Source organism: Pteronotus mesoamericanus, unplaced genomic scaffold (genome assembly GCF_021234165.1).
Source record: "Pteronotus mesoamericanus isolate MK-2021 breed Mesoamerican mustached bat unplaced genomic scaffold, CSHL_Meso_final contig_657, whole genome shotgun sequence".
Taxonomy (NCBI): Eukaryota; Metazoa; Chordata; class Mammalia; order Chiroptera; family Mormoopidae; genus Pteronotus; species Pteronotus mesoamericanus.
The window spans coordinates 17,573,800-17,587,976 of NW_026555229.1; the positions used below are offsets into that span (position 1 = coordinate 17,573,800).

Below are 14,177 nucleotides of genomic sequence, written 5' to 3' on the forward strand. Positions count from 1 at the left end.
AGCGTTCCAGTCTCTAAGATGTTACCACTCCACAGATACGGCCCCGTAAGATGTGTGTTTCCCAGAGTGTTGTGACTCAAGGTGTGCATTGTTAATAAAGGACAGGTGGAAAAAATAAAAATGACGGGATTAAATTTGAGCACTGTGACAAATGTCCACAGGGGTTTATGGGCTTCTCAGAGCCCGTGATGTAACAATGTGCATCACTGACATGTGACAATGTCAAGGTAACCGTGTCAATAACATGCAATGTTGACCACAGAAGCCTCTTTTTCTTAATGGGCCAAGGATCCATGGAACTTATTTTGGGAGTTTCCCTGCTCTGTGTATCAATATATGCACTTATTCATCAACCTATTTAAGCATCTCTCTAATAGTAGTAGGTGGTTTTAAATTTTCCCTTTTTCCCTTGTACAGCACCTGCTGTATGCACAGTGCTCATGAGGTATTTTTTTGTTCAATCTGTAAACAGCTCATTAGTGTTCATACTGTCTCTGGGAGGGCTATTAAAGGGTTTCGTTTATTCTTAGAATCAATCATCGCAACACCTAGGATTTCAAATGCGGCAGGCCCCCTATTAGTCGTGCCTAGTTCTCATTTCGTCAGGACGCCAGGAGTGATGCGGGTCACTTACACCCTTCCGACGTCACGTCCAGCACCCCACGCTGCTGGTCCGGATCACTTCCCCTGGATAGGCTCAGCAGCCACGACAAGGCTCGCCCGTGGCTGTGCCCATGCCCACGGACACGGGCTCACACTCCCCGCTCAGCCCCTTCACTGGGTCTGCGTGCCCACCCCCCAGCTGCTCTTTCGGCCGCCAACAGTCAGTCCACAGCGGCCCCCCTTCCAGAGACCTGCCCTCCCTCTTCGTGGCCACCTTGCCAGGGACATGGTGTCCCTCTGCCCCTGGGGCAGCACGGCCGCTGACTGGCTGAGACGCGGCCAAGAAGCAGCCGGCCCCTTTGCTTTATTTAAGTGTGGCTCACGGTGCCAAGGCTCTTCCTTGCGGGGCCCTCTCTCTCTTATGCCGGCGTTCTTCCGTCCCTCGCAGGTTTTTCCAGAAGCACACACCTTTGTAGGTCACTCCAAGGACACGTGAGACGTGGCTTCCAGGAAACCAACCTAAGACACCCCCTTTTGTGATCCCGACTTGAGCCTTGGATTTGGCCCAGACGACCAGGGCCCCCTGAGGCGAAGTGTCAGCCACCTCCCACTGCTGGCTTGTTTGCCAGCTCGGCGACACTTGTCGCTCTCGACCCTCCACCTGTAAGACCCCTTTCCTCAACCTGTCTGCTCCAACAGACGTCCCTTCTCCCCTCCACATCTCTCCAAACGCTGTCCACAGGTACTTCACACAGAACGTCTAAACGTGACACTGCTAAATGTGACATCACAGAACATCCGACTTGGTGTGACTAAGGAGGAAGTTAGTCAACACGACCCCCGTTACCCGCCCTCTGCCGCGTCCCTCACTCCCTGGGCACAGAAGTGCAACCCCCCGAGCCACCTCACAAAGCTGTGTGCAAGCAGCCTCTCCAGGATCACGGTTCAGCCGCTGGACCCTCGTCACCCAGACCAGCCCACAGCCAAACCCTCTACTGAGCCCCCAGCGTGTCCCGTTGTCCTCGGCCTGGGACACTCTCACTTCCATTGGTCTCACAAGCAAAGCCCCTATTACCCTTATGAATTCTACTGAGCATCGCCCCTGCCGTGAAGCCCTGACGTTTCCGCAGGTGACTACACTCTCATTTGAGCCTCCCTGGACGTACAGTTCTGTTTCAGCACTCATCGCGGACCGCAGATCCTTGGGACCCACACCATGCATGTTACCTGGTAACATGAGCGGCGATTTTCATCCGCTGTCAACACATCCAAGGAAAAGTGTCCACATCAAATCACAAATAGCGGTTTACGCTATTCAACATTATGCCTCAGTGATAGCTGCTACCCAAGTCAAGGTCACGTGTGACTGAGGCAATTTGGCAGACAGTGCCAGCTTCTTCCTGGGGAACAACCAGTGCACCTTTTGCAGCATCCTTGAAGGAGGGTGTGGTGAAGCCACCAAGTTCTAGCCCGTGCAGGACTAGTGAGCAGGACGGTCCCACTCCCACGCCAGGCCCATGGCTGCCCAGGAGTGCCCTTCCGTGACACCCAGGGATACTGGGGACAGGAGGTGAGAGAATTGCTGTCAGCCTGGCTTTCAGAACGGCTGCACAGAGCAGAGTCTCCTGTTGACAGGAACGTCCTCCTTTGTCCCGTGAGCTAGAAGGAAACTTCTATGGTGTCTGAGTTGGTCTAGGTAGGAGGCATACTTCCTGCGGAAGCTAACGTCACCCTAACGTGGGTAGGAGCTGTGACACAGCTGTCCCAACAGAAGGACATGTTGATATAGTCTAAGACTTGACACTTAAAATTACCACATACGGTGCAATATCAGTTGCATTCGTTCCTCTATGACCCTCGTCTCTGAGCCTAAGAAACAGGGCAGAGCCCGGGGGTCAAGCCCCTCAGGCGTAGGGAGTCCAGGCGGACGAGTCGCTAAGCCCGCAGGGGCTGCCGCCGGCCGCCCCGCTAAGCAACCCTGCACTCTGGGGAGGCTGTACGCCTGTACAACCAAAATGTTTAAGTCTCGGTCACTGACTTTATTATACGTAGGTTATTTCTCTGTATTTAACAAAGAAAACGTGACTCGTTTTCCAAGAGCCCGCCTAAAAAACCCAGTTGTCCCGACATGGTTTACATCTATTTCCCATCAGACTGTGCTTGTTCATCTTAGCATCTGAGAGGGTCTGCTTAGTGTCTGACATGCAGGAGGCGTTCAGTAAATGTCTGTCAGAGATGTTGTAGAAAGGAATTAAAAAAAAAAACACGAGGCCTCATTGTTTCGCTATTCCTTGCGATGTTCGTAATTACTTCTGGTATCACCCACGTTACAAAGGAAAACAGTTTTTATTCTGGGCAGTCATAATTGTATACTACCCCATCAAACAATAAAACATTATGAGCTGAGGCACATTCAGCCTGAAGATGAGGTGATGTATTAACTTCTTGATCAAATGCCAGGACTAACAGAGGAATATGAACAGACACCAATAATTACAGCCTGTCCTGTAGCTGCTGGTTTCTAAATCTTTAAGCTCAATGAACAAGTATTAACTGGACAGACACACCCTCCAGAATTAGAGGTGGGAAACGATGACCTCACTCGGTGCCTGTCACAGAGAAGGCCCCCTGCAGCAATGTGGCAAGTCAGCCCATGGGCGCAGAGTGGGGCGGACCAGGCTTCCAGGAGGCCGTGGAGCAGGCCCAGGGCAAAGCCTGGCCCAGCGGCGCCCGGGCCGAGGCTTCTCCTGGGCACCACCCTCCCTTCCCCTTTCATTCCTTCCCTTCTGTGCCTCCTTCCAAAATCTGGTCTAGATACAGAAGGTGCATAAGAGCTAATTTAAAAAATCTTATGCTCTTTTGACTTCAATCTAAAAAAGGGGTTACGAATATTAATAAAAAGGTAATTATCCCTCAGCTAATTCTGGATTTTACAAGCACACCTTAAAACACGGCACACGGCATGGCATTTAACGGGCATTCCCATTGGAAGGCGATCATTATGGTCCAGGGGTCAAGATCACAAAGGCCAGCGTGGCGGAAAGCCTCTCTGGCAGCGCCCGTTTTTGAAGAAATTGTACCCAAATGAACACACATCTCCCGAGTGCTCGCCAGGGAACAGGAGGAGCTACTGCGGATGACACCAGTGCTTCATTTTAAGCTTGGAGCGCAATGGCCTGGCCGCCCCCCACGTGTCCTCCCGGTGCTCTGGGTCTGCCACGTGGGGCCTGCCCTGGGCCTGCCCGGAGTCGAGGATCCCTGCCCAGCAAGTCTCTGCGCCGTCGACAGCCACCGTGCTGCGAGGGTGTGTGGCTCCTCTGCTTTCAAGGTGAGGAGTGTGGAGGGAAGATAAAATAATAAAAGACTAAAGAATGCAGCTCTGCCGATCTGATCAAAATCTACAGAGCACCCCCCTCAAACATGGAAAATGGGTCAGGCCATGTCGTTTCAGTAAGCTACACAGGTATAGCTATACCTTAATCAAATCATCTTTTGGTAGTTCACTGACATGTACTCTAACACAGATTCCGCTTTCTAGCAGAAAGTTTCTTACTAATTTAAATCTGAAGACGTAGAAAGATGATCTGATTTCTTCATAATAAAATTAATTCCTTGAAATGCTGTGCCCTGGGTTTCTAATGCCTCAGACTTTTCGAAGTACTTTATGATCCATCACCCTGTTAGCATGTACTGCTGCCACACATACCAATCTGCATCTGCTTCTGGAAAAACATTTTCACGTACATATTTTGTCCAAATATTACTATTTGTTTCATGAAAGTCAGCTAAGACTTTAGCAGAGTGTAAATTTTAAGCCAATAAATAAACAGTTGGCTTGAAAACAATACTAAACTGACATGAAAGCATTTACTGCTCTGCCAGACACTAAAAATAGAAGTGATTGCTGCCAACATGGAAAAATTTGAATTGTTTCCGTTGGTTCTGAATTTGACTACCAGGTTTCACTACATTGTTTTTCAAAAATGGAGTCTGACAAACATCATCTGGTTTCCCTAAACTTTTTCTAAAAAAAACAAAAAAACAAAACAAATCCAACTCCACACAATTGGAATCTTATTTAAATATCAACCTTATACAGTAATTTCTATAATTTAGTAAAACATACATTTTTAAAAAGTACTATCTTTACCTAACAAATGAAAATTTGGATATTTTAAAAATTAATCTTCATATTTTAAGAACTCAAACTTATCAGAGTAAACCATAAGCTAAGTTATTAAAATATTTAAAAGATAACAATCTAGACAAAAGGCATCAGGGAAATCAGTAAGATTTTAAACACGAGCTTCCAAGCTGTTGTTACTTGATGTTCAGACATTTCATTCCTGTCCTTGGCCTGCCCCTCCCTTAGCTGTCTCTAAAAAATAAGTGTGTTTAAAATATGGAGTTTGAGATTTATGATCAGTTGCAGAAACCTGTTTAACTACTGATTTATAGTTTTGGCCAAGGTATTTAACTCTGTCATCAGAACTAATTATAGCAAACCTGAGATTATACATTCAAACTCTCCTTTTGGTGAAAGAAATGGACTGTTCTGCTGAAAATCAGAAACATCCTGAGGGCTCCCAAACAGGAACACACTACTGACTTCACTTTCAGAACCAGCACCGTTAAAGCTCAAAATTATTGTTCTTTAGTGAGTTGTTTTAGCCTGAAGTACTCAATAAATCACAGTTACATTAATGCCATACTGATGGCCTGAAACATATTAATCTCCGTTAACTATAACTGACATTTACATCACTAATCTAATTCAGGCATTCCGGGGGTAGTAAATGCACATGTCGAAGCTTCAGGAACTGAGGTTATTACCGATGCAAAAAGAATCCTTACTTCGCTGTGACCAGATGAAGAGGACAAATGACTACACTTTTTAGGCAACATGGTACCCTGAGAATAATGTTCCCATTTTAACGCTTTAATGAGTAAAACGTCTAATTCAAATTAAAGCTAATAAAATAAAACTGGTTCCAAATGACGTGCCAGCAGGGCGAACCCAAGACAGCAGGTCCCTTCCTTTACCCCAAACCCTCCCTCCCACCGCCCACCCCCCTCTGCTGTACCAGGTTTCGAAGCTTTTCACAAGCCAGACCTCCAAGGACTGGGGTCTCATGAGATGTGGCTCCCTTATCACATGCATCCCCTGCTACATCTGATTTTGTCGTAATGCCTCCTACTGAATTCAGATGTCCGACCCACGTTAGGCAGTGGGGCAGAGTGGGCAGGCGCTGGCACTGGGATGGGCTGAAGGGCTCCCAGCCAGACAGACCCTAGAGGAGGCCGCTCTGGCAAGGCCCCAGCAGGAGCAGCCCGCCAGCCGTGCCTGCGGGGCCTCTGAGCACCCTGCGGAAGTGGGTGCGGGGAAAGACAGCCGAGGCCAGGGCTGCGGGAGAACATGCCCGGCCCTGTGTGTGAGATGTCGGTCCTCCCTCGCTCAAAGGTAACACTTAAGTGTTTCAGACAAAACCACTGCGCTGTGCGTGGAATTTTTAAAGGAAAGGTTCCTATACTGTAAGTCTGTATTCACCTATTAGGATTTTACAATGAGATGTTGTAGGTAAGCAGGATATGATTGATTCTGTAAAATGCAACAGGAGACACTAAATCATAAAATGTAATATTTTCCAGTATTTGGTCTGGACACCTTTTTGTGGTGAATTCTATAAGCAGATAAACCACCTCCTAGAATCCTGCTTTCTCCACACTGGCTTTCCTCACCTAAGTTCCTGGAAGCAAATAGCAATTTCCTTATTCCAAGAACACAAATAAAACGCTCAACGTGCCAACAATAAAATAGTAAAATTATGTTGCTACTATACATCTAAAAATAACAAAATAATAATAGAATTACAATCATCACTCATTTCCCATGTTCCTAAATTTGCATTACCAACCCAGAGAACGTTTACAGCAGACGGCTAGAAAACCTCTGACGAAGGAAGGTGAACGGATGACCACCACGGTAAGTGGTTTTTAACCTCTACCGAGCACCTAGTAGGACGGTGCCAGATTACCTGAGGCCTGCCAAACTCCAAAACATCCAGCTGCGGTCTTGTTTCCGGCTGGTCCTATGACTTCTCCGAGCCCCTTCTGGTTAGGACTGTGACACACCCACCCAATGACATCCACTTCCCATGGCACCAACCCCTCTTTCAGCTCATTAATGCATCCATCTTTAAGGAGCAATGGGGAAGACGAGTAATAGTCAGACCGTGGTCTTAGAAGGTTCAACGTTATATTGTCTTCAGTTATAACGTTCTCATATAATTATACCATTTTCTCTCCTAAGAATCATCTCATAATTTAAGGAATGGCATGGTTCAGAGAGATATTTAGGAAGACATTTCCAGGCAGAGCTGAATTTAAATCATCCTCCAAACACTACATTCTGTCCTTTTATTTTTTATTGCAGTATTTTATCTGAAGTTACACTAAAGCTAACCAATTGCTTTTATTATGTGACTGTCAGGTATCAACTCTACAGCATCCAATAAAGAACCAATAATTACGTTTAAAACATTAAGATAGAGTCATTTGTAAAACAATGTCGAGACTTTCTTACATTTATGACCAATCCATTATAAACAAACGCCAATCTTAAAAAACACAATTCCAGAGTACGTGCCGTTACACTGAGTACAGATAAGAACGCGCAAGGAGCTCATTGGCTATGCTACACCAGATGGATGAAAAGCAAAATCGATTTTATACTGTAGGTCCTGTAAATAAATAAACCCCGACCTTTTTTCCTGTATGTACGCTTAGATTCCCTGTACAAGTAACAGAACACTCCATTTCATTCCTTTCAATAGAATACTCTTTAGAAAAAGACTGATAATCAACCCCCAAATTTTATGCTTATTTTTCTACTTCTACCAATTTTCTGACGTATTTAACATAAGCAGGGATTTCAGTCGATTGAGCAATTGAAGACTCAAGTAAAAACTCAAGAAAAGACACAATGTCTTGAAGGACCTTGGCGAGTTACATGTATCCCATGTTGCTTTTGGTTTCCCATCTCTTCTTTGCTTCAAATCTAAAACAAAGAACATAAACATCTCAATTTATTTCTAAAATATTTTACTAAAGTTAACATGTTACTAAGTGCCAAAGTAAAATAAACTTAAATTTTCCTACTCCATCGATTACAAAATGTACATCAAATAGGATAAAGAAATGCCTCCTTATTTACAATCCGCTAGACATTCAACACAAATACAAACAATTAAACACAAACTGGACTCATAAAATGTGTCACAGGATGTGTTCATTTCTGTGTAGTAGAATTACTACTAAAAGCCTTAAACTTACCCCCACGCAAGTTTCTTCTTTTTTCGAGCAACCTGTGAATTTTCAGCTTCCTTTTTGGCTTTTACAAAGTTATGGCAGGCAATGGCTTTGGCAATTTTTACACCAAGCTAAGAATTAGAAAGAAGAAAAAGAAAAAGTAAAAATAATATTCCAACTACTACATGAGTACAAATACTTGAGCACTGGGGGGTAAGAAGGCTGCATCCAGCAATGAGGAATCCTGTGCTCAGGACCCCTGAACTCCCACAGTCCGGGGCCTACACATGTGGCCCGCACTCTCCTTACTGCCCACGGTGCCTTCCCCCTAGTTGTGCCCGTCTCCTGGATGGAAATCCTGCCCAAACGGAGGCCCCTTGAGGGTCCACAAAGGTTGTGATGAAGATCTGCAAGCTGTCTCAGCGTTTCAGGAGGCTGAACAGGAATTTACCCCTGATAAGGCTGCACTGACTGACAGAGACATCAAGTTTCTTTGCTGTGGGCTAGAATTACAGCAACTCAGTATGGTCACGCCCGCTATCTCATGCCGATCAGAAGCTCTGACTGGCAGTCATAGATGTGATTAATAAAACATGGGAAAGCTAATTACTCCTTCGTAAATGCACTTTGTATGATGAGCAACAGCTCTTAATTCACCGATAGAAAAAAGAACACAACGGATGCTAAGAGGTGAGAAGGCTGGGCACCGGGACCACGGTACCCAAGTCTTCCCTCCACCGGTCCCTCCGTTCATACTCCTCCTTACACCCACCTGCCAGTCCTGGAAGGTCCAATCAAAATAAAGCTTCCTCCTCTCCAACCCTAGGTCTTCTCTACCTCAGCCTACAAGCCTTTGTTTCTGCATCTCTCCAGCTGGTTGGCTTCTACAGTTACCACGCTGCTTTACCCAGCTCTCTGTGGCAGGGCTCTTGCTGAGGAAGTGCCTCCAGGACAAGCATGCTGATCTAGTTTTAGTGGGCTCTGATTTTAAAGACATACCCGTCCATATGGATGGGTCAAAAGTATCTGTTAAGAACCCAGGCTAAACAACAAAGGCTAAAACTCTTCCCGGTGTTTACCTTTTCTATCCCTGGGCTCAACCTAAAGCGCGTATTTGTGGGTTGCTGACATATAGGAGGGAAAAAAGTTCTGGAAGCCACTTGGAATCAAGGTACTGAAGCCCAAGTTTTAGGAATCTGTTTGCCAGGAGTGAGACACAGTCAGCAGTTAGGAGGACGTGTAAGGAGAGAAGCTGGCTTAGCCAAGTGAGCTGTGGCACACTCAACATGTCTTCCAGTTTATCTGCGAGAAGAGTCTCCTTCAGGGTAAAACTAATGAGTTGTAATCAAGCACTGACTGGGTTTTCTAAATGAGAACAAAAATAGATCTGACTTTTCCGTCCAGCCAAGAGTGTAGCTAAAGAATGGAAACAAACAGAAGCAGCCTGACAGTCACACCAAGGTGCTGAACTGGCCGACCCCCACAGGAAAGCCGCTGAAGACAAAGCGATCCGCTGTGACCTGAGAGCCCCCTGGAGAAAGCAGACCAGCCTGTTTCTCAAAACTCAGGCCGCTATGAGCGGCACTCCCACGGCCGCCGCCGTCTTTCCCCACAAGGACAACGTGCACTCGGCAAGCGCTGCGAGGGCACAAATGCGCTCTTCTGCCAGGCGCTGCTCCAGGCACGGCAGGGAGAGCACTGAACAGGAGGGCTCACTTCCAAGTTGCAGAGCTGGGAGATGGGGCTGCCAGCCATACTTTACTGCCTCAAGGCTGGACTCGGTCTCTTGGCTCTCTTTTTTATTTCCAGTTCTCCGTGAGTTAAGAGTTCGCCTAGGTCAACAAAAAAAGGGCCAGGCACAAAGGGCTGCGGCCTTATCATCCAAAGGGAAACCGGAACCTGCAAGGGTGCTGCGGCGTACCCCTCAGTGAGAAGGATTTCCTACCCATTGGAATCCGTCTGTCACAAGTGAAAAGCCAGGTCAGCACCTGTCGGGTGAGGCCAGGCAAAGCTGCAGTACCGAACAAATCCCCAGATCTCCCGGGGTGAACTTCTATTTCTTGTTTCCCTCAGAGTCAGCGGTGGATGGGCAGGGCTCTCCTCCACCTTGTGCTGCCGGCTTCTCAACACGTGCCTTCTGAGCCGAGTTCGCCTTGGCAGAGGAAGAGACAGCCAGAGGGTCTCAGCCTGGCCCCCAAAAGCTTTAGCCCAGAAGTGACACTCGTCATTTCTGCTCACAGCCGTCTGGTCAGAACCCACTCACACGGTTCCACCTAAATGCAAGGCGGCTGGGAACATGGGATTCTGTGGGATACTACAGCGGGGGAGCAGCAAGTACACTTAATAAACAGCCTACTGTTGTGCAACAGAGCCTGCCACTGTGTTTAAGATGTACACTGGGCCCTGACCGGTGCAGCTCCGTGGGCTGGGCGTCGTCCCGCACACCGAAAGGCTGCCGGCTCAGTTCCCGGTCAGGGCACGTGCCTGGGTTGCGGGACCATCCCCAGCGAGGGTGCGTGCAAGAGGCAACCAGCCGATCGATGGCTGTTTCTCTCTCACGTCAATGTTTCTTTCCCTCTCATTTCCCTACCTTCCTCTCTAAAAATAAACAAATAAAATCTTAAAAAAAAAAAAAAAGTGTAAACTGGGCCTCTCCACATTTATGTTGCATATTTAATCTCTTCTCTGTCCCCATTTCCAAAAGGTAAAACACAGAACCATACTTTTCTACTTAACTGTATTCCTATGTATTATATTTATACCAAATGCAAATTTTGCCAAGTAAATTTTACAAAACCAACAAAAATATGACTCAGCTAGTTCATATTTAAATTGGGCTTATACTTTGATTATGAAACAAAAATGACCTGAAACATGTCTGCCACATACCATTAACCATGTGACCAAGTTATTTTCTAAAACTGTTGTAAATTAAGATGTATCTTATATTTTAACTTAATGAAATTTTCCAATATGCGTTTTGTAGATTTGGGACAGAGAAACCAACGAGCATCTTGATGTGTCTGAACACACAGTCATCTGATTTAAGTGGGCTCTTCACCTCAGCGTGGTCACAGTCTCTAAGGCGTAAGAGCTTTTCGTTCTCCAGCCACGCGAACGCCAAATCCAGGGCTATCAGCATCACAGTAAAGATTTAGAGCGTATGTTCCATAAGACATTGTATGAACTTGTAACAAGTAATTCATTATAATGTACAAAACACATATTTACATGAGAGGGTGCCATTTTGTGGACTAACATAATAATTGGGTATATAGGCAATACTTTCAAACAGACCTATTCATGTAAAAGCTACATTTTCTATCTGTATTTTGCCTTGGATTAGGTTAAATGGAATGTTCTTCAACTGATAAACATTAAACAAGCCTGGTCTATGTATTTTATAGGAAGAGCCTTTTAAGCTCGCACTGATGATGAAAAATCCTATCAATCTTGTGTCCTTCATATGCTTAAAATAAATGTTTCACTTATTCTTGTAGAGAATTTAAAAGCAGAACTATTTGAAAATGTGAAAGAATAAGATCTTCTATGGAAGAGACAGTAAAGAAGAAACACATTTTCCCAGGCAAGATGACTAACCCGAGTTCCAGAGATAGAAGAATATCGTGCTATGTTTCAGTATTACAAACAAATAATACAGGCCAACAGGAATCCCCATTCATTTCTGTAAAAAGGAAAATGCTTCTTCATGCCCAAGTAAACATCATAAAAGCTCGGTCAATGGTTTCTATATTAAAAAAAAACCTGTTTCGGGTCATCAGATAACCACAGCAACACAATGTGGGGAGAAATTTTTTTAAATGAATAAAAATATATACAGAATTTCTTGTATGTGCAGCCAAAGTATCAGCATTTTCCATATAGAACATCCACTATTTTGCTGCATTTTAATTAAGGTGTCTAAACATTATCACAAAGAGCTGCAAATTGGTCAGAGCAAGCGGTAAGGAAAATTAAGCTCTAAAGGCTTTTTATCACCATATTTCAGGAACCAAGGGTGTAAAATGTTCTAATTTGGGATATATTAAAAGCCATAAAAGGTCTTTCAAAAAGATTAATGGTACTTTGCTTGGATTTAAGATAAGGGCTTTAGCGGTTGGGGAAGCGGGCCCCGGCCGGACCCTTGAGGCATTCATCTTCACAGCCACTTGGAAGGGTTGTAAAAGCGGCTGCACAACCTCCAGCAATTGCTCTGCGACATTTTTTTAATTCCTTTCAATTTTACAGGTTTAGCATGTGTAAATCATACTGGGTTGTAAAATAGATATAATGGCACATCCTGTATCACAGTGATTTTTAAAAGACAAACTTTCAAAATCAAGTTAGTTTTGCTCACTAAACCTTGCCCTTCTAAAGTTTGCTGATAATCATTTGAAGCATCTGATTCAAACAGCTTAATCCAGCCTAACTGTAAACTTCTTATCCATTGCATAGAATATTTTACTCATCTCAAAATTACTAGCTTGTAACAGATTTATAAAGTTTTCCTCCCTTTTGAATACTTTCAAGGCACTTATTTTAAAATACCAATTATCATACTTTAACTTTTTATGGAATAATAGGTTTCTATGAAAAATATTTATGCCATTCTCTTTTGTTCTTTAATTAAATGAAAACAGATGTTTTCTGAAGTGAAGCGGAACCATTACTGGAGCACTTAAAGTGTCAAGGTCTTTAATTTTTATATCGGTTTGGTCGACAATTCCTGATTGTCTTTACTCAAGCTCAACATTAATGTCAAGCAAGTTACCTAGGAGACGGAAGAGATCAAAGAGACAAAAACCCCTCCGATGTCTGATTAATCAAGTCTGCAAACAGCTTATTTCTTTTAGCCTGCATGCAAGTATGAAAATGAGATTCTGGGAGCCGAACACTGCGCAGATTTGTTCATTCTTATCAGAACAAAGCCGGCGGCAGCTCATTTCATGGATCATTGGCACTGTCGTCAGAGCTGCACAGAACGGGTGACAGCTCCTCATTTTGAGGCTTGAACAAAATTAGCAAAAAGTCGGCACAAATTAGCCTCTCATCTTTTTGGTAATATGACATTATTCATTTACTTTTTATCCAATTTTTAATTTTTTCCTTGTCAGCTATCCCTTTCTAGTGTAGCATCCTAAAATGCTGCCTTAAAAACAAGCAAAGAAACAGCCAAAGTTGAAATAACATGCAAAGTTCAAAAAGCAAATAAAGGGGAGGGAAAAAAAACTACTTGCAATGATTGATAATGCTTTATTTTTTTATAACTTTCAAAACTTCACACTAGTATTGATAAACCGCTCAGAACACCATGCAGTTAAAGAGTTTTATAAAATTGGAAGTTAATTTCAATAAAGAACATGGTGTGGCTAATGCGTTTCACTCCAACCACCACTGAATGTGGCATGCGCTTCGGTGAGTGCAGGACGCCTGCACCTGGATCGGTGCCGTTCCCTCCGCGTCACACCTGAGATGCTGGAGCTCCGATGACGGCACACACGCCGTGCCATCCCCAGTCATGTAAACTCTGGCTTTAAATCAAGCCATTTTCTATGACAGAAAGCAGCCTGATTTCATTGCTGTCTTAAAACGTGCATGCAGAGGTTTGCATGTCCGTGCACTGCATCCATCTGTGTGTATGTGAAGTGCACCAACACCTATCATTTATATCTACAGCCTCATGTCAGTTAAACCCAATGGTTTTGGTTTCAAAGTAGAACCCAACAAATCCTGTTTTTAAAACACATCATAATAATCTGTTTATACACAAATATCGTACCATGTATGTCTGTGTGTGTCTGTGTGTGTCTGTGTGTGTCTGTGTGTATGTGTGTCTGTGTGTAATTTACCTTGGAATTTACTTAAAAATATCTACTTGGCCCATGAGGAGTGAGAAGATATACTTTGATTCATATAATCAACTCCAATTTCATAGTGCAGTAGTTTATATAACACCTGTTTTAATGATGACTATTAAGGCTTCAAATTATAAGTAGATTACAGTACTCCAAAGGAGGGAAAAAAGATGTTATACTGTTGAAATTACTCCTGGATATAGACATTTATATTTAAGCAACTTATTCCATTCATAATGGGGAAAAAAAGCATTAAAAAATGAACCATAAGCTGTTAGATGCTTTACACAGTCCCCATAAGAAAGACATTTTTTAAAGAACTGTAGTACTGTTTTCAGCAATTTCTTTATCTCTGTTCTTCTAAGTAAGAAAGCTTATTAACAAGCTTTGAACTTAAAATCACATTTACAA

At 44.0% G+C, this 14,177-nt stretch overlaps 1 protein-coding gene across 2 annotated transcripts in view; it reads right to left on the reverse strand.

The window, feature by feature from the left end:
* Window positions 1–6,897: 6,897 nt before the first annotated feature.
* FAM204A (family with sequence similarity 204 member A) overlaps window positions 6,898–14,177 on the reverse strand; it is a 29,444-nt gene continuing 22,164 nt past the window's right edge. The window contains exons 7-8 of one of the 2 annotated variants that reach the window (XM_054581586.1): window positions 7,936–8,042; window positions 6,898–7,660 (exon numbers count right to left, since the gene is read on the reverse strand). In XM_054581586.1, the coding sequence (XP_054437561.1) occupies window positions 7,609–7,660; window positions 7,936–8,042 (159 nt within the window). In that variant the 3' untranslated portion in view covers window positions 6,898–7,608. The remainder of the gene's footprint in view (window positions 7,661–7,935; window positions 8,043–14,177) is intronic. The other variant, XM_054581585.1, reaches the window with a different exon arrangement.